This window comes from Gallus gallus, chromosome 3 (assembly GCF_016699485.2).
Source record: "Gallus gallus isolate bGalGal1 chromosome 3, bGalGal1.mat.broiler.GRCg7b, whole genome shotgun sequence".
Classification (NCBI taxonomy): domain Eukaryota; kingdom Metazoa; phylum Chordata; class Aves; order Galliformes; family Phasianidae; genus Gallus; species Gallus gallus.
This window is the reverse complement of record NC_052534.1, coordinates 77460209-77481327: the sequence shown is the minus strand read 5'-3', so window position 1 is coordinate 77481327 and position 21119 is coordinate 77460209. Positions and strand designations below refer to the sequence as shown.

Sequence of the window (21119 nt, the reverse complement as noted above, 5' to 3'; positions counted from 1 at the left end):
AGCCCAGGTTCCAGTTAGCTTTCTCCACTGCCAAAGCACACTGGTAACTGAAACTGCTGCAGCTTACATTTTCTGTCACAACCAGTTCTCCCTTCAGCAGCATGGTCATTTTGGGGCTATTTGTACTTTCATCTTTTGAAAACAGAATTATTTCAGAGTCCATTTAGAATGCCACCTCTAAGCTCTCTGCCCAACATTTTGTTTTGGATTTTCAATGTTCCTTCAGTTTCTCAAAATCTGCATAGCCCCCAGATAAGTATTTTACCATATATTTTCTGTTATATTAAATGAGAATAGGGACAATCTGCAATTTCTCTTTGTAGGCTTTTCCTACTTTGTCTCCTTATCTCCCCTGGACTTGGTCTGTGTTCCCTTTCACCTCTGCTTCCTGTGGTTCTTGTCAGGATCTTTTGGATTTTGACTTTTTTTTTTTTTCTTCTAAATATAGGCTTTTAGAAAGTGAAAGGATCAGTCTGCAATAGTTCTTTGAAAAGACAAACAAAAAAGATGCAGAAATATTTCTCCTAAGAGAGTTGGAAGCATTTATTTTCACATTTTCATCTTGGAAAATGAGTAAGAGGTTCAAACAATAGCTTCCTCTTCTCACCACATCATTTTCTGGACAGAATCTAGCAGCTCATTTGTTTTTCTGCTGAAGGGGTGAATACTCTGCAACAAAAGGAAACATAATAAGTATCTGCTAATGTGGCAACTTTTCTTTCACTTGAACTGAACTTTTTTTTAAGGTCATTTTTACAGTAACATCCACTGGTGAGAACTTTTCAGACAAGATTAGGAAAGGTAGAAAGATGAACTCAACTTTGTTTTTCTAATTAACAATCTCACTTTATCCATGGCTTATATTAATAGTTACATGAATAATGGCTGAGAGATAATCATCTCTTTTTTCTTTGGACTGTCCCAAACACAGTTAATATTGTTTCTAAGTTAGATCATAGAATAATGTGATTTTTTTTTTCTTCAGCTTAGTCCAGATAATTACAGACAGACAACTATTTTTTTCCCCCATTATTTCAAGTGTGTTTACTCATCCTACACTACTTGGCAGTTTAGAAACAATCCGAAGTACAAACTTTTCAAGAAAGACATTGCTAGAGGGTTCAGTTCTCACCCTCAAGGGTTCTTACCCAAAAACAAACAGACAACAAATACACATTGCTGCAACTTTTAAATGCATCGATTCCATGAGGATCATCAAAATACAAATATTTTTTTGCATAGCAGGTGGATTTTCTGCAGTTCAACAATCTGCTCCAGTGGGTTTACCAACTGATTAATATGTTTCTAATGTGCACTGAAAAGATGAATTCCAGAAGGGATAATTTTCAGTGGCATACAGAAGAGTAATTCAGAATCAAATTAGTAATAAATAAATAAATAAATAAAAAGTAACACTGCAGATCGTAAAAGTTTCAGTAACAGGGGGAGGGAGAGAAGACATCTACACATACTCTGAAAAGTGATCACTAGTTGTTGACCAGTGAAGCAGAGCCATCCAGCACAGGATCAGCCTACAGAAACGTTATAGAGACAGTTTTGTAAACCTGGGAGAGGAAGTCACAAACTCTGGCCAAAAAGCTATGTGAGCAGCAACTCCGAGGTTCATGCCAGCAGATGCATGCTTTTGGAAGATCAGTTCAAATCTTCTAGGACAGTAGCAAAGCTCAACAGCTCAGCAAATTTCTCTTGCAGGTATACTTGCAGCAGCAGAGCCCTGCAGCAGCCCTGTGTGTAGTCACAGCTCAGCCTCCACACGGCCTGCAAGAGCAATTCTGCACATTGTTGCCATAAAATATGTATGCCTGGTTAAATAATTTTGGTCAGTGTAGCTCGTTTCTGTTGAACACCATGTTCAAGCGGTCCTTTAAAAACATGCGCACATTGGGAACTGTTTCAATGTGGTCAAAACCAGTTTTGTACCCAGTGAAAAGGAAACTAATATATAATCCAGGTTAATATAGCACCCTGACTGAAATTAAAAGTGGTGTGTTATTTCCTTTACTGAGCCAAAGTAGATAGCAAGGTCATACAAGTCATTTCTGAAGCAGGGAAGGGGAAGGAATAAGCAGTCAGGATACCTTCCAAGCTGAATATATTTACAAAACCTGAAGCATTCCAGTTCCTTGAATGAGGTGATTCTTGCATGCACTTCATCAACTATGTCCGGTAAAAATTTAAGAGAAAACATACCTACTTTTGCAATAAAAAAGCTTTCTGGAATCCTCCCAGGCTATGACATACTAGGAATACTAAAGTATACTATTCATATTCTGCCTTGCCCTCAAAGTCTTCCTCAAAATCCCTATCCAGATCTCTTCTACATTCTGCATATTAACCCTTTTATTTTTGTCAAGCCATCACTGACACTCAAGGTCAGGCTGAACTGGGCTCTGAGCAACGTGATCTAGCTTTAGGTGTCCCTGTTTATTGCGGGGTGTTGGACTAGATGACCTTTAATGGTCCCTTCCAACTCAAACAACTCTATGGCTCCATGATCAGAAAGATTGAGATAGCCATCCAAAAACAATTTTCCAGGTGACAGTCATATAAGAGTTTTTTTTAAACTGTGTAAGGAGTTTGCTCCTATGTACACACACATCAGTGACCTATAAGAAAAATCAAGGGATACGTCACATAAATGATGTTTGATGTAATGAAGTAAATGGATAAAAACACTATTGTGTTGTTTTCCAATAATTTCTAGGAGAACTCATGGAAAAGTTGTCCTGTGGTTTGTCTTATGGGCTATCAGAAGATGCTTTACCTAAAAAGCTGGTTCCTTACTCTCCATTTCCACATAGTGCTGAAACAAGCTATGATTCTAAGATTAATGTATTTTAAGGGGTTTGTGCCTTGAACATGAGCACAGAAACATGTATAACAGGAAGAGCTGAAAATGTCTTTCATAGCCAATGGAATTGGGGAACTCTGATGAACTATCTTCTTGCCAGCATGAGTAGCTGCAAAATGAATTTCATCCTGGTAGCCGTTCAGAAACAGATGAGGTAGGAGGAATCTGCCCCACATGAACATTAGTTTGAATTCCCCTGTTTTCATCCTATTCAGCATTAAACAACAGCAAGAGAGACTTCGTAAGATGATGCTAGTAACAGCCTAATCACAGTTAACTAAATTATTCCTTTTAATTTTCCATACAAATTAATACGTAACTAAGACATTACACAGGAACAAAGCAGCAGCCATCCAACAATACTAATGGCCACAGGAATTTCAGCATTAGATCTTCTGACTGTATGTTACCTGCTCCATAAAACCCTTCTATTTTGTTTTTTTTATTATTATTATTATTATTCCAATGTTTGGAGTAAACTTCCAAAAACACACTTGACCCAAGCATTATCCATTCAAAGTGATTAGATAACAACCAAGGAAATGAAGTTCAAAATGTGCTTACTAAAGGTTTACTACACATTGCATACAAAAAAAAAAAAAAAAAAAAAAAAAAAAAAAAAAAGTCAGGAAGGAAACAGAAGAGAACTGCCAACTCTGCTTTTCTTGAAGCTGAAAAGAAACACAGGAACGATTGCTGGCCCCACCGAACTCTAAGCCAGTCATTCAGTGTCAGGATTCAGTGTGACTACGTATTGAACTATGCTTGATTTTTAGAACACTGGCAAACCAAGTGCAGCAGAAATACTTTCATCAGTCAGACTCAGAACTTGAAACATTTTGATGGCCTATGAAGAACATGGACCAGCCTTCAAATCCACACACACAGAATAAACACAGCTCCCAACAAACTGAGGTTTTTCCTATGCGTAAATGGAAAGAAGCATATTGTACGTAGGCTACTCCATGCCTTTTTAAAATAGTTCTTAAGCTACTAGATTCTACAAATACGTATTTCTACCTCTATACACATTACAAGCGTATGGAATAGACAGAATACCCCTAGGAAAGTGCTGCATGCCTTTTGTTACATGTCTAATCTCACTGATCTTGTTTACGTACAGAGGAAATTCTTATGTTTCTTTGTTATGAGAGGAAAGCTTGCTAAAGGGTAAAAAAAAAAAAAAAAAGAGTAAATCAGTACCAACTATGAGCCACAGCTGCTCCATATTTCAGGTCTGATAATCAAATGAAATTCTGTTTGAAGTGGAAACCTCAGAAAGGCTATTGTATGGATTGTGTGAATTTAAGGCATAACACAGAAGGGCTGCTCTGAAAGTAATGACTCCTTTAGACCCACGACTTCAGAGGCGGATGTTGGCAGTATGGCAGTAGAGGATGAACCTTCCCACAAATATTCTGTCACATTTTGTTTCTGTATGACAGATTGTAGCAGAAGTGTTTATGAAGCAAAGGTGTGCAACTGTATCCCTCCATGTGGAAAAAATTGCACCCACTGACACTTGCTGAAGGCCTATGGAGAGCAAGCAGCAGACGTGAGTGCAGCGGGTGGTGTGCTTCATCAGTGGTGATAGTGATGTGAAAGACAAGTCACGCTGCAGACAGCCACGCACAGGTGTCACACTAAAAAACAAAAATGTGTCTTTATCAGCTCATTTGCATAAATTGGCAGATTACAACCAGGGAACTGCATTCTGAGATGAATATTGGTTTCAATGTGTTGTAAATGATGGGGACAACATTGGAATACTATTCATGCAGGAACAGAACTCTGTAGGCAGGTTTGTCAAGACTTGAATCAACACAAAGCTGAAGACGTTAGTTTCCATGATCACATCATTACCAGCAACAAGACATGACGTCACCACAATGAGCCAGAATCAGAGTCCACGGAGTAACATGTGAATTCCCTACTCAAGAAAAAGTTGAAGACACAGTCCATAGTCGTTAAAGTGATGCGCACTGATTTCTGAAACAGGAAAGGGGTGATCCTTCTGGATTTTCTGAAACCTGAAGAAACTATCAACTCTGACCATTACATCATGACGCTGACTGAACTGAAGGCTCCAAATTCTAGAGCAAAGTCAGAGAATATAACCATTTTCTTGTAATATGGTACAGTCAAATCCCCTAACAGTTTGAAGACCATGGAGCACATTGCCAGTCTTGGCTGGACTGTCCTATAACACCTAGCGTATAGTCCAGATTTGGCACCTTCTGATTTCCATCTGGTCAGTCCAGTGAAAGACAGATTGCATAGGCAATGTAATCCTAGCAACAACACCATCATAGCAGCTATGAAACAGTGGGTCACCTCCACTAGTGCGGATTTTTAGAAGCACAGCATACAAACTCTTGATCATTGCCAGCAAAAATGCCCAGCTAATGGTCTTGACTATGCTGAAAATCAGCGTTCTGTAGCTGAGAATTTGTTCTACCAAACAGTGCTGTTGTGCTCTTTGTACCTGATGTAGCTTTCATGGAAATAAATAGGAGGCACTACTTTCAGAGCAACACTTACAACATCCTGTGAAACATATTTATTGGTGATAGGATGTATAAAGTGTTTCTCCAGTGATTAATATAGGTTGAATGCACATTATATTTCTTTTCTTTGTAACAGGATGCTCGCTTTTGAATCATGTTTCTTCATTGTCTCCACTTACTGTAACTGGTTTGTATTATGGCTTAGTTTCAAAGTATTTGAACTGAATTGTTTCAAACTGATAAAAGATATGCTCCAGAAGTCCACCAGTATGTCCCAGTTGTAGGCAGCCATTCAGACTACAGTTAGCCCAAAATTGAAAAGCAAACAAACAAAAATGCTTAAATCATTCCCATCAAACAAACAAACATACAAAAGGAAAAGACCAAAAAAAAAAAAAAATCTAAACTAGAAAACTCACCCCCAAAAAATGTAATGCAGATTTTAAGAACTCTGATCTTTAGATTATCCTAAAAAAATCCTTGCAGTTATATACTGTAGTCATCTGGTTGACAGATTAACGCTATTTACTATTGAAACTGCAGGTCAGAGGATAGAGCGTTTATTACTTGCTTAAAATTTGCAAATCTGTATGGGTAAGCACATTAATTAAGATATAAGAAATTGGATTAGAAACTATTCTTAACATGAGCATGAAGTACTGCATGTGCTCTGTTTTTCTCTTCAACAATTCAGAAGAGAAAAATGTCACATTCTTTTTTATGGTGAGCTTGTTATATTTCCACTGACACGTTAACATAAGCAAGGATAATATAATTAAATTATTCTGAATTATTCAGTCACAAAGAATTACACATGCCTCAAACCAACTGCAAATTGAAAAAACAGCCTATAGCTCTAAGAGGACTAACAGCAGCAGATTTTGGCTTTTTCCCTAAGAAGAGTTTCCTGGTCAGTAGAGGTTCTGAACAGCCAAGACGTTTTGTGCTATTTCTACATTATTATACTTGATTAGGTCAAGTGCAGGTCTAATTTGTATATAACTTTAAAATCATTAACCGAACTTTATGGCTTCTACATTCATTCCTGTCTCCTGAAAGCACAGTAACTAATGTAGCTAGAGGAGATGATTTTCTTCTCCATACACTGATGTGACTGAGGTCTGCACAATCTTTCTGGAGCTCTGCAGCCAGGACCACAGCAGGGAAGGTGAGTCAGTGCCATAAGGATTGCTTCAAACCTTTTTGGATGTAGCAGGGATATTCAACAAAACTTCAGTGCAGTGGGACATGACTGTCACAAGTACCCAAAAGTAAAAGGGGTAAACACCCACATGTCCTATCAGACTCCCTCTAGTCTGGTTTCATTCCATGCACCTAGAGGCCATTAGAAGTGAAGTACTGAAGGAGTCTCTAATGAGATCTGTCCTGTGTCCTGTGTAACATCTCTGCCGGTGACCTGGAAAAGGTAACGGCACACACACTCACTGAGACTGCAGGTGACATCTACACGGGGAGAATAGTGGATAGAGGCAAGAAAAGGGCTGCCTTTTATAAGGTCTTTGCCTGGAGGAATGGGCTGATGGGTATAATGAAATTCAAAAAGGACTAATGCAAAGCTCTGCAACTTGAAAGAAAACAATATAGACTGCAGTGTTGGTGACTGACCAGTCGGCTGAAGAGCAGCGCTGTTGGAAAGGGTCTTGTGGCCTTAGTAGGCAGCAGACCAAAAAAGGAGCCACCAGCAAGTAAAAAAGGCCAACAGTATCCTGGGCTGTATTAGCAGGAGCATAGCATACTAATAGGTGCATGGATTGAGGGAAGTGATCATCTTACTTTACAAGGCACTCAGACTGTGTCTGTTGTAGAGTGAAGCCTACAAAAAAAAAAAAAAATTAATAAACTGTTGTTTATTCAGTATAAGGACACCACAATGATCAGAGGCTGCATCAAAGCATCATTACAAGAGGCATTATAGTTTTTAGAACCACAGCCATTGTAAAAAAAAAATAATAATAATCCAGAAAAATAACACACATCATGTTTGGGAATGTCAGGTACTCTCATTTCAAATGGTTTGTGTTGTTATTGTTGCTGACATTACTCTGAGACAGGTAGGGGAAAAAACCTCAATGCACACTCAAGTTAGTTTCACACATCTGTGTAAGCCAGCTGATTCTGAGCCAAAGCATTGGAAAAGCTTACTGATAGGCCAACTACAGTGCAATAAACATACACAGACAATTCTTCCACAAAATTAAACTAACATGCTTTGACAGAACCTAATAGACAGATAAAATGCCAGATCGTAGAATAAAACGTGCAATTTAAATCACAGCAAAAGCTCATAAAAATAAAGGACACTCTTTGCAAGTTCCTTAACCTGGAAAACTAAAGGAGGAGTAAATTTGTTCAGAAGGTATTCTTTTAAAGCCCGGGACATGCTGTTGTGATTAGATTATTTCTGTCCCATATGCCACATTTGACAATACCTCTCCTTTGTTAACTTGCCTTTAACTACTGATTTCCAGGCATAAGGTAAAATGGAAGAACAAGTGATTGATAGTCTGAGGCTCTCTTTACACCATGCCTCAGAACACACTGAGCTCACACAGACATGTATTTGGCACTGCAAACCAATAATCATTTGCCTATAACATATATTGTCAACAGAAGAAGACAAGTAGGAAAACTAGTGTTAGTCTCACCACCTTCAAGCTGAGTTGGATTTCTCACATCAGTACTTTGACTCCAACACCCACAGCTCCTAAATGAGATTAACAAAACCTATCTTTCAGTGACAAAATTGGCTATGGATAACAGATTCACAGACTGCAAATCAGACTATGTAGCAGGTCCAGCCTCAGTTTCCCACAGCCATATGGGTAACTACTGCCTTATTGCTTTACTGCCTACATGGAAGCTTCACCCTTCTCATCACTTTTTGAAAACCCATAGCAGAATTCAATATTTTGACATGAAAATCAATTCAGTTTTCTAGTTGTTAGACCTTGATCAAGTTATTTTGCTAGGTATTTAAAGAAACAAAATGAGAATGCCCTAACAAATCATACAAAATGGAAAGTGCAGACCCTGCACATTAGAGGACACAAGTGCATCGTATCATCATGTTTCAGAAAAGAAAAATAAAAAAAGATGTCTTTGCAAGCAACAGCAACCTCCCACTACACGAAATATGGCAGAAGTTTTATTCAGCATTTTGACATTTTCAATGCAAGGCATTTTCCTTAGGTAGTCAACATAGGAATCCAAAGTGTGGGAAAAGAGTTCTTTTCAAATTTCTATCACCTGGCCCATTCAGTAGCTAGCAAAGTCTTAGCTAAATATACTCTTAGAAAGACAGCTTCCATTAATGTGTATTTAAGTCTCAGAATCATGAATTCTAGCTTCCTGAAGGAATGAATTTCCACTGAATTAAAAACTACCTACTTGTCGTTAACTGAAGGTTTTGCCTGTATTGATCTGTGCTTCTTTGGGCATTCAGCATATCAATACTGAATACTTTCTCTCCTCTTCTTCCCACTTAGTTGGAATGGATGTGACACTTACCAGCACCGCCCAAGACCAGAAGGCTCAGAGAAGGCAGCCAAGGGTCAGCTACCGCTTCATCTAATTGGAAGTAATCCGTTTGTGGCACAGCCTGGCCTGAAGCCAGGAGCAGGTTTAGCTACACAGATGGATCGTTTGTTCCTGCCTATTCAGACCTACCTTCTCCCTCCCAGCATTCAACACTGGCCATAATCTGCGATCCTATTAAGTGGATTTCCATGGATCTAGGAAACTGCATGGACAGGAGGCTGCACATCCACTAATACACTAAGTGTAATTACAATATGGCAGTATGTAGAAGGATATGGACAAAATATATCAGAACTATATAGATTAGACACACTTAGTCAAAAGTCACCAACAGTTAGAAGAATGAAGCATGGCATTTTCACGTGCTATATGAGGCTGGGACAAAAGAAAAATTTCTCCTACAATAGTATGAGAAGGTAAGACCAGAAAGGTTTCACCAGAAAGGGTGACTATTGGTCACACTGTTTGAAATGCTAGTGGAACATGACAAATAAATTGTCCTTTTTCCCATATTCATCTCCTCTTCTTGCCTATGTTTACCTTCTACATCTTTACTTCAGAGAAGTAGTTGGAGGACTCAGTAACCCTAGTTCCAAAAGAGGAAATTGCCTTAGTTCAAAGAATTTCTCTCTTTATCTTACTTTTGTGTATTTGTGTGTGTATGTGTGGGTAAGAATTACATCTCAGCATGATGGGTTTTTTTTGTTTTTTTTGTTTTTTTTTTAAATGTTCCATTTTAAGTCTATCCCTTTACTTTAGGAGGCAGAGAGCTTTTCTCTCCAGTATGGCAGAAGAGCAGGGGATCTAGTTTCAGGCCGACTCCTGACCTGGAACACTTTTGTTTTGCTGGCTAACCCAATGCCAGTGGCTACAAGGCTAAGCTGGACTGGTTAAGTTTCTCCAGTGAAATGCAAAATGAGATCTTCTGCTTTTCCTGAGCTTAGATAAAGTGTTGTTTTCAAGTAGTTGTTGAGAGAGTGTGGTGAAAGCTATCTTCAAAGCAGAAAAAAGCAGTTAGCACATAAGTTACCTTTCCTGATAGCTGTTCATAAAAACACACTGAATATTCTCATCTAGAGTCAACATATTTAGTTTTTCCACAGCAGAGTTCTATACCTAAGACAGGATTTATATGCTGTAAACAAAGTGAAAGGCATTTCAGAATTATCAAGTTAATATAAGAGGCATTCCTTATTTCTATATCTGACCCTTGAATGACCTAATAAATAAATTAACATTCCAAGTCCCCTATCGCACAAGCAAGAGGAAGGCCTTATCCGGCCTCTGCTTAATGAAAACAATGTAGTTGATAAACCTAATCCTCAAAGATATGTAACCTGAGTTTGTTAACCAGTAGTTTTGAGAGCAGAGAAGTGCGTGTTAGGAGCAAAGATGCAAGAGCACCATCATTACCTTTATAAAACTACTTATGTACCTACAGATAGGTTTCCTGTGTCAGGTGTGCCTCTCCCGCCCAAATCCTCCAAAGTAACACTGCACAGTAATTCAAGAGATTCAAGCCAAATAAAATCAAGTTTCAGTGCTTCACAGACTCAGGTATTCATTTTACTTTAGCTCTGCAGTGTTCTCCCATTTTGACTTCTATCTGTAATAACAGAGCTCGTTTGTACTATTTACATAAAGAGGTTTTACCGTCTATTTTGTAAGCATATCTCCACACACAAATCTGCTTTCTAAGGTCAGACACCCGCAGGAAGAAATCCAATAAGTCAGATAAAGACTATTACTGAAAACATTATAATGTACTTTGTCATCACAGGTGTGCACTTGTCTCTAGTAATGACTTAAAGCAAAGACTTTTTAAATGTCATTAGTTAAAGCCAAAATTATATTTGCCTTTGTACGAAAGGGAATTATGTACCTCATAACAATTATTTTCTGCTCTTGAATAGCACACAAACAATACCATCATATCTCCATTCCAGAAGCAGATTTGAAAATGTGTCATTGGGAACAAGGGGAAGAAAGCTAATCCGAGATACCACAGTCCAAAACAGATGCCAAAATCATTTAAGCTTCATAGTAAGACACATGCCATCCATTAACGAGATAGATTGATCTAAAATACAAACTCAGAACTGAAGACTGAGTGTATTTAAACAAAGCTTTATTGAACAAAATGTCTTTGTATTTTTTCATATTGCTTGCAGGGGTATTTGTGTTATGAATATGTGAGGAAAAATGCAGAACAGTGACTTCTGTTTTAATACTAACTTAATTATTGCAGACAATTAGTTTTTTTTTCTAAGCTAGAAACATGCAACTGTTGCTACTTTAACAAACAAGTAAGCAAAACCTAAGCATAAACATGCATTGATAGAAATACATTACTGCCCTATGCTTTTATACTAAGAGTAAAACAGTGATGAATTTGTATTCTGAACTTTTATACCAGACAATTATGTCCTGACATATTTCCTAAAGTCCTAAGTATTCAAATCAGTAGACAATTGTTTTTTTTTGTTTTTTTTTCCAGTTCTACCTTGTGTATAATTAATGCATCTATAAAGCATTTATTCTGCACTTCCTCTGCATCATAAACAACCTTAAGCAGTGTTGTGTTTCACACAGGACTAGGGGATAGTATTCAAGTAAACTACAGAGGCTGATTTCAACAGAAAATACATGGTGCTTGCAAGAACTCTCTCTAGGGTGCCCTGTGACCTTTGCTTTCTACTAAGTCAGTATTTTTGCTTCCTGAATTATGCAATGCATTACATTAGCAAAGCTTAAACTATGATAAGACCAAAACTTGTTTTCTCATGAATACAATTAAGGGATTTTCTATTAAACAATTTCCTTAAAGAAGTAATACACGTAATTCAAACACAAAATTAATTTGGAGATCTGTTTTATAACAGAAAAATGTTTAGATTCCTCCACAACATATTTTCCCCTGAAATTACACCAAGATTTAAAGATATCCTCATTATTTTATTAAAAAAAGAAATCTTTATAAAAAAGTTATAAAGTTATATAAGTTAACATAAAAGTTATCTAAAATGATTAAAATTGAAGTGAAACTACAGTCTTTATAATCTCAGAAAGACCTGATTAGTCAGAAGTTATTTAACCTGCACACTGCATACATATTTCAAACTTTGCTTCTTAGATGGACTCCTAGGAATTAGGTCTTAAAAGTCTGTGGAGCTTAATGGGGTTCAGACTCTAAAGGTAGCAAAGGAGGATTATTGTAGGATTAACACACCAGCGCTCATTTTGTGTCAGTTTTGCAGCAGTATCCCCTCTTGCATCCCTTTACCATTAAATTTATTCTGATTTTAAACTACCAAAACCAGCATCAGAATTAAATTCTTAGTCATTCTCAAATATCACCCTACACATAAGCATCATCGCTGTCAAAGCTATGACCTCACTTGTGATTATGTTCTCACTCAGATTCCACAGGCTGCATGTCAAGGTTGTTTAGGCTCCTGAAGGCGTCTTGAATGTACATAATCTTGACAATCCCTTAAGGCAGTCTTAAGATTCCTACTAACTTACTGTATGTTATGAAATCCTTTTTTATTTTCATAAACTGTAGGATTGAGCCTTTCAATGACGGCCTTGCTAATTTGACTGGAAAAAGTCTTTTTAAAATAAGTTCACAAATCACCATCTTTTTAAACAAAAATCATGCGTATTATACTGGGATCAATTAAACCATTATTCATGTAAGTCAAGGGGTCCAGGTTAATTTATATCCACTTGCAATTCAACTCATTGATGCCTGACACATCTAAGAACTGCTGAGATATCACAGTAACCACACCAAGAAAAATACGGTTCTTCATATTCAGTTCCATGCCCTGTTGACAGGCATGCATGCACATCTCTGGGTCAGAAGTTCACAGGTACTTGTCTCAACAGGCAGATCTGAGTCAGCGCTGAATGAGGACAATGGATACATGAACACAAATGGACATCTATTATTCATCCGTTGGCACTTAGCAGATGCCGGTTCCTCCCTGACACTGCACCTGTGCTGAAAGGAATGCAACCAGCTTGCTTATTTTTTTAAAAAACAGCACTCCCCTGTGCCCAGTACTACTATCTAGCAAAATAAAAAGAAAGCACAATAGGTTCCAGCACATGCTAACTGTTTAACTCCTACCAGTGCTTACAGAATACAATTTCTTTGTTCTTTGTTTCAGATACAGGGGCTGAACAGACCATCCTGTGTGCACACAAGCACGCACAACCAGCAGTGCTCTCCTTTCTGTTCTCACCCTTTTCCCTCTTTTTTGTGTTACTCTTCCTGCAACACTGGACCCCAGGATCGATGTTTTGGACCTTCATCAATAACACCAGCATGACAGCAGACAGCCCCTGCCGCTTAGTCATCTGAATGTGGAGCAATGAGAGGCCTTCAGCACAGAATCCCAGCATCAACCACCACAAGTCAGCTATGCACGAAATGCACAGCTTACAACTGAATCACTGTGCAGTCAGAAAAGGAAAGGGGAAAAATATGAAAAGCAAAGACTGCACGTGTACAAGTACTCAACCACCAAGCACAATTCAACTTGGGGTCACAGGTTAGTAACAAACATCACTGTCACATGCATTTCACTTCCTCAGCTCCTCAGAGAGGGAAGCAGGGGAGGAGAAGCTTGCGTCTGCCATAGCTGCAACTTCTGTCTTCTCCAGAAACAGTTCAGTACAAATGACTGGTACAGCAGAATAAAACACATGCAGGGAAAAGTGCAAAATAAGAACGCATGGACTCTGAGACTTGTTTTCAGCAGAAAGCATATTCTTTTCAGTTTATTTTACCTAGATAGAAGTACAATTTCTGAGCAAGCCTGATCATACTTATTTTAGGCATCCATCAATGAAATGAAAAAACCCACAGGTTGTATGCCATTCCAGCTTCTCTGTACAACCAACTGTAGAGATCCACATCTAATCTGCTTTAAATACACAAATCCTGCCTGGATGGTGCTCTGTGCCAGCACTGTTGCTATTCAAGTAGTCTCAAGAAAAAGAGTTGAGTTTGTTTGTTTGCTTTTTGTTACTTAAGTTTACAAGTAAATTATACAACCAAAGCTACTTTAACTCCTGAAACAACTTCACAGCAAAACAACTCTCAGTTTCTTGCAACTATTCATATCAGCTTTCAGTTGCTAGCAGCTTATACATATATAGCTTGCTACATAACTACTTCTCATTTATTTTGTTTTTAATTCAAGTCACAGAGCTTTCTTCCTGCTGTGCTGATTCAGCATTCTTTTTCATAAATGCAAGCAAAGAACCAGAAGCCAAAAGAAAGAAGAGAATATAACGCTAACCACTGCAACTTACCTACTTGATCAGAAAAAATAAAAGGACCAGAAGGCAAAGTGCACTGCAGATTGTACCCATAAAATAGAGTATGATGGAAAAATAAACTGATTGAAATGCCTTTATTTTTCCAAAAGATAAACTGCATGTTCTTGAGCTGATTTTAAGAAGCTCTCTGGATCCACCCTACTCTTCTCTACCATCTTTTTTACTCTTACTTTACTTACACATGTGGACCTTATCAAGACCACTTTGTACCCTTACAATCACCGACTCCTTACATTTCCTGTAGGATTATCTACTGACCTTGCTCCTTCCAAAGTTGTTTCCAGAAAAAAAGGCTGCAGCTCTGCCCTGCGCAGTTGTATGGCTTATCTTGCTTTCTAGCAGAGATCCTTTAATGCAGAAGACATGGGGGAAAAAAAGGTACTTCACACGCTAGCAGAGGTTTTGCCTTATTATTTCTAGTCTCTACATTCATCCTGAAGACCTTAGGCTCTGCTTGGCTGCTTGCTCTAGCAGACAAGTCTGGTCTCCCTCAGGGCTGCTCCATTCAATTTTCTACTGCAAAAGAGGGGGACAAGTGGAGAGATAAGGTGGTACCACACCCAATGATCCACTTTTACAGAGCTTACCTACACCAAACCACACAGAATGGGCTGTGGAAGGCCCTTCTCTTCTTGCCTTCAAGTGACTAAAATAGTCTGCAGTCTTCCTTGCACAGAACATCCTCCTCATATGCAGCTTAGGAAATTGGACCTCTTCCCTCCTTCAGAATGTTAGCAAGGAAAATGGCCCCAGGTCTCAATTGTACAGCTCCCACACCACCCCATGCCTCAGCAGAGGGGCTATCTCTTGCACACAAAGTTGTTCTGTTCAGAGAGGAAGAATGTCCTCATAACTTGAGTAAGGCAGTCACCACAAACTGCCCCTGCCCAAACATAGTAGCATAGTAATGTATAGTGCAATGGTAGCTATGGGAAGTCACTCATATCTTCATCAAAAGTTGCTTATGCAGACAAAGCTGTCTTGAAATAAGAGAGTAAGGTGGAATGAAGAACAGAAATCCTTTTTAAGGCCTTTCCACACATACTGTAAATAAAAGAGTTCTTACCAAAATAGACCTGCATCACAGCTCCTTTCTCACACCCCATAAAATTCAGTTTTTCCTAACCATATCAAGAGCAGGCAGTGAAAAGATCAACTGGAAACTAGGACGTGGAAGTCATATACAATTCAAGATGCAAGTTAATTTTATCTGCAGAGAAATTGTGTTTCAAGAAGGAAGAATACACAGGGTAATGTCATAACCTCTTCACCTAACCACATGGTAGGTAACCATGAGCTACCACTGAGCTCACATCCTTGCCCCCAAACAGCAAACATTCGACGTAGCTGCAGTTCTGCCAATCTACAACTTATGATGGTCTTGGCTGTTAAACAGCAAATGGCTCTGGCATGAACAAAATTCCCACCTGAAGAACTCCCTCTTTGAGGATGCTATTCAACAGAACTGTAACTCCTGTTTCACAGGCCCTCATAATAGATCAATACTATGATGCTCACATAACACAAAGGCAGAATCAATAAAATTTCACTCTAAAACGTTCCATACAAAGACCAGATTGATGAAGCTTTCTGTACTAAAATAACCATACTATTATTTAGTCTTGTCAAAGACAAAAAACAACAACAACAAAAAACAGTATGTGCTTATCCCTATCAGCACCTGAACAGCTCAGCCAGGTGATAATGAAATTATCTGTTAAAAACTATGATGCTGTAAAGAACAAAATTACAGTAAGGGAAAAGGAGGTGTAAGATTGTGAGAATGATCAACAGACAAAAAAAAAAATTAATCCTCCAAGGGTTGTCATGCCTACTAGCACTTAATCTGAAATCACCCCATTTAATATGGTATTACCATTTAATATGGTATTAAATAACCTGCAGAAAACCTATTTTACAGGTAAATACAAATGCTTCTAACAGATCATTTTAGAGAGTGTTTTTGCCTCCTTCATTCCCAGATTTATCAGTTTCCTTCTCAGAATATCAGCTAGGGTGAAAGTGAGCACAAACCACTGTAGATGACTCAAAGTGCTCACAGGTTTAAGAAGAGAAAACATGAATGTTACTAGCAGAAGGAGAAAAAAATTCTACTGCTTAGTATTCAGTAAAAGCATAGATTTTGTTAGAGCAGCTTCTTATATTTGTATAATCTTACATCAAATCAAATTTGATTTCAGTGAAACAACCATACACAGAACAAAATGCTAATGTTATAGGCATTCTTGCCCCACTGTATGAAACATAGAAGTGAAGCAGGAAGTAAATGTTTGTTTAACTCAGACAATTATTTTGCTTGAAATAAAAAAGTTGAATATATTTTCAATAAATTAGTGCATGCACTTCATGTAACCTGATAGGAAAACCAAGCACTGAAACCTTAATAATCCCATCGTAAACTGCTCATTCTCTCAGCCTGGAGTTATTATTCTGGGAAAATATCACTGGAGTCTTCTTTCAGAAGTTGGACTGGATGAGCTTTTAGGATCCCTTTCAAGTGAAAGGATCTCCTCATTCTTTTACTCTTCCTGAGGGATCCATTTTGGCCACTGTCAGAAATATGACATTGGGATAAGAGGTCTTTTTCAGTGTCTATTGTACAGTGATTTCAGTAGCGCCAAGGGAATCACAGTCAACTCCAAGCAACAACTAAAATTAACATTACAGTAAGTAAAAGTAAGTTGAGGACCCTTTGGGATCCAAGGGCTTCACTTACAGGAGGTGCTGAGAATAAAACATCACTGCCATTGTGGGTGGGACTGAGATCTGAGACTCTCAGGTGTTCAGCAGCCCCATCAAATAGTCTGTTCTGAAATCCTCCACCACTTCAGTAGAAATTGAATAAAGAGAAAGAAGGAAGAGGGTTCAGCATTTTAGCATTTTACAAGCATGCCACAGTTAGCAATGACAGTGGTCAGTCAAAGGAGAGTAGTTAAAATGAAGCATGTGGTGAAGAGAAAGAGCCACCCAGCACTTAGATTTAACAAAACTGCTTCTTTTCCGCTCACTGAGTTGCTTTGCTGGAATATAAAAGCAGTCCCTGAATGGCCCAGTTTCTCAATCGGGCAAGCATTTAGACTTGGCAACCAATAATGACTATTTCAATTTTAGTATTAAGATACATGTTTGTATATGTTCACATCAAGATTCTGAAAATAAGCAGGTTAAGGGAAACTATGACTTGTTTAAACAATATTTAAGGTTAAAAAATTAAATGAGAGATGAAAGTTTAACGTAGTGTCTTTATGATTTATGTGCTTAAAAAAGCCCTCATATTGAGTAAAGTATAAATGAAAGATTTACAGGAGGAAAGAGCCAATTGTTGTCATACTGCTGTAACTCATCAGCTTAAGGAGCATGCAGCTTGCTGCCAAAGTTCCCAATGAAGCTCTTTTCAGTGAAAAGAAGTAAAACTGTATTTGTTTTCTTCGTAATTCCTGCTCACAATGTGTTTAGTTGTGCAAGAAAAAAAAGTTACAAGTTTCTAAAGATGCTATAGATCCATAGAGTTTAAAAATATCGGATGATAAACTGAACAGTGATTATTGTTTGTAAGCTAAGACTTGTGTCCTTACATAATTATGTGTCCTCATGTAATTGACTCAGTGTGCTAAGATGTGCTGCCCCGTGTGATTTTTGATGCATCAAAAAGAAAGAAGAAATGGCTTCTTGTCTAGGTAAAACTCTCCAAAAAGAAGAAAAATCAAATAATAATAATAATTCAGCCATACCCCACTAAGTTTGTAGGTTTGTGAATTATAAAGCGTGAAAAATAAGAGATTTGAGAACTTGATTGTGAAGAACATATTTCAGTATTACATGCGCTCTTCTCTTCTATTTTGACAAAAAATTGACAAAAAATTGACAAAGTTTCTAGACACAGAAGGAAAAAGAAGAAATGTGAATGTTTACCCTGACATTCCTACAGCCCTCCTCACCTTTCCCAGCCATTGAGTTTAAGTATAAAATGTGATAAATGTGCTTAGTGTGCAGAAATCTATCTTCATTACTGGATGAGCAGAGCACTAGGTGCTGATAGGTATCCAAACCCATGTTCCTTATTTCCTCTTACCTCTACTTTTTAAAGAGGTCCAAGTGTAAATGATTCTTCATAAAATTTTCCTTTAAATCTCTCTGATAAAACACAGGTACTATTTTGAGGACTCAAGCTGTAGGTTTCTGCATATAGTGTGCACATTTGGGCTTTATCTGCTTGCCAGGCCAATGGTTGTGGCTGAAGAGTCCCTGAAAACAGCTCTTCAGTGTTCAGCTTTGACTTGCAGAAGTTTGCAATGTAAGTTGCAAAAACTGAGTTGTACTTACAGAAGAGAGACAAGGAGTATCAGACAAGATTCAAGTAGTAACAAACACTCTTCTTACTTTTCTACAGCTTTTCTAGGTCACAGATAGATACCACTGCTTGCTGCTCACTGCCCACTTTTGCCAGATGTATGCAAATGGGACTATTGGAACTGGCACAGTACCTAAAAGAAAGTGCTGATACCAAGCAACTGTAGCCCTTAAACAGCCCATGAGATAGCAAAAAGTTCTGGCACTTCTTCAGTACTGCAAACAAGTCCTGTACTTTAGAATCATTAAAGGAGATGTTTTGTCAGCTTCAGATTGACTTCTGTACAATCTGATGCTTGTTCAACATCTTTGGCACCAGAAAGTGAATGTGGAGTACCAGCTCCCATGCATGCAGGCTATCACAAACCATTAGAAAGGTAACCACGTTGAGCTCTCAGTTGTCGTTTTCTTAATTCATTGCCCTTACATATCGTGTAAGATATGATACATCCATACCCACCAAAGATCACCTATCTCAAAACCAGCTTGCTTGTCCTTCCCTGGCCATGGACCTGACTTTCCCCACAGGCAAGCATGGAGCTGTAAGCCAATCTTTCCTGCATCATTCGGAATGCTCTATGAGCTGGGAGAAGGTGGCTGGGAAAATACATCTCCTGGCTTCTCTGTTATGTAGCACGCGTGCCATAACACAGCTAAGGGGGGTGGAAGTGTAAAGCCTAAGCCAAGAAATTACACATGAGCCCTTGTCTTCAGCATCTCATCTGCTGCTATGCAGTTCAAGGGAAAGATGTTTGAGGGGAAAAAGGTAGCAATGAGTCGTCTTTGGTTATTCTGAATCAGCCTTTTCCATGAACACTGCAAGTGCTAAAAGCAATCCCAAGTGAAGCAGCCCCTCTTGCTCTTCCTAGGATTTTCACCTTTTGATTAGTTTCCATGTTACCTGACCTCAAGGGACACACACAGACACCACTCACCCGCTGAGGAAACTGTGTATCCAAGCACCCACACTAATAGAAGCACCATTCATCCAGCTAATATATGGAGCTTTTACTGATGAGTCAACCTCTCCAGTAAGGCTGAAGACACATTTTTTTGTCAATTCATACCGCTTGGCAGTAAGCAAAATCACTGTACATGTGTTTTAAAGCAGAGGTACCAGTCGGAGCACAAACAGAGGCTAAGCAGTAAAGCTGACACACGAGGACAAAGCTGTGGCTATGGACTTAACCAAGGTCTCATGTGTTACATGAGGCTTACTGCCTACCTTTGACCTTCCCCATGTTTCATTTTAGCAGCAAATCCGAGGCCCAGCAAGCCAATGAAGTATTTGTTATCTGAACACCACAGATGTATCAGCACTGTATAAATACATACTCACCTTATCTCTTAGTCCAAGTCATTTCACATGTTTACAAAGTTTATCAAGCTGAGTGTGCCTTAAGTGCACGAGAGATGCCATAAACAGGTTTTCCCTATGCTACGGCATCTCCCAGAAGCAGAGTGCATCCACTGATGCAGGTCAGGGGGTACAGGCGTTGGACTTAGGAGCAGAAGCACGATGACAAAAGCCCTCCGGTACCCACGGGGGCCGCACGGCGCACACTGCCACTGGAAGCAGAGCAGGGCGCTGTGGATGGGGGGCCGGGAAGCACCGCAGCTGGCAGCGGAGCAGCACGCCCGCACGTGAAAGCCCACCAGCATCCTCCTCGAGTGCTTCTGCTCCGCTGTGCGAAGCGAGGAAGGGTGAGCCCGGGGAGAGGCAGAGCCCAGCTGCAGGCTCCATAGGAGGGGAAGAGCCCGGCACGGCACGGCCCGGCCCGCAGACAGGCGGCGGAGGGCAGAGGGCTGGCACCTGCCCCTACCTTGTTGAGGTGCGGGTCGCGGAGCACCTCGTAGCCCCTCTTCATGGTGAGCTGTAAGGGCCTGCCGCCCTCCCGGCTCCCGGCTGCCTTCCCTGCTTGCATGGCGACGGACTCGGCGCGGCGAGGCGTACTGCCGTCAGGTCCTGCGGGAGCGGAGGCGAAACGGCGGCGACTCCTCCTGCTGAGGTGACCGCCCGGCGGGGTGGGATGATCCTGCGGGGAAAGAGAGAGAGAGAGTGGGGGAGGGAACGAAGGAGGGGGCAGAGCCGCGACGAGGCGCCACCGCCAGGCGGGGGTCACCGGGCGCCGCGCTGAGTCACCCACCGGCGCACCCCGGCCGGGGCGGCCAACCCCTCCGGGACGGGAAGGCCTCGGTGCTGAGGCCGCTCCCCGCCTCGCTGCGTCTAACGCCGAGCGCTACCGGCAACAGGCTGCTCCCTAATCCCTGCTAGGGAGGAATTGCGACAGCGCTCCTGCCTCCTCACGCTTATTTTTGTGCCGAAGATAACGCGGCGCTGCCCCGGGAGCGAAGCCGCTCAGTGCCTGCAGGTGCTGCGTGCGGTACTGCCGGCGGACCCGCGCCCAGGTGGGCCCTGAGCTGAGAGAGCTCCTCCGGCTTCAGCTGTACGCGGAGCC

The 21119-nt window shown here is 40.0% G+C and overlaps 1 protein-coding gene and 1 long non-coding RNA gene across 3 annotated transcripts in view; one reads left to right on the top strand and one right to left on the bottom strand.

The window, feature by feature from the left end:
• Positions 1-21119, bottom strand: part of ME1 (malic enzyme 1) — a 157484-nt gene extending 136365 nt beyond the window's left edge. Inside the window, exon 1 of the mRNA NM_204303.2 lies at positions 20484-21119. Coding sequence (NP_989634.2) covers positions 20484-20585 — 102 coding nt within the window. The 5' untranslated portion in view covers positions 20586-21119. The remainder of the gene's footprint in view (positions 1-20483) is intronic.
• Positions 9318-14383, top strand: LOC107053112. Of its 2 annotated transcripts, none has more exons than XR_005858102.1 (3): positions 9318-12463; positions 13113-13496; positions 14151-14383. It is a non-coding gene; the product is annotated as an uncharacterized LOC107053112 (long non-coding RNA). The 2 variants fall into 2 exon arrangements; XR_005858103.1 differs by having other exon boundaries at positions 9318-12632.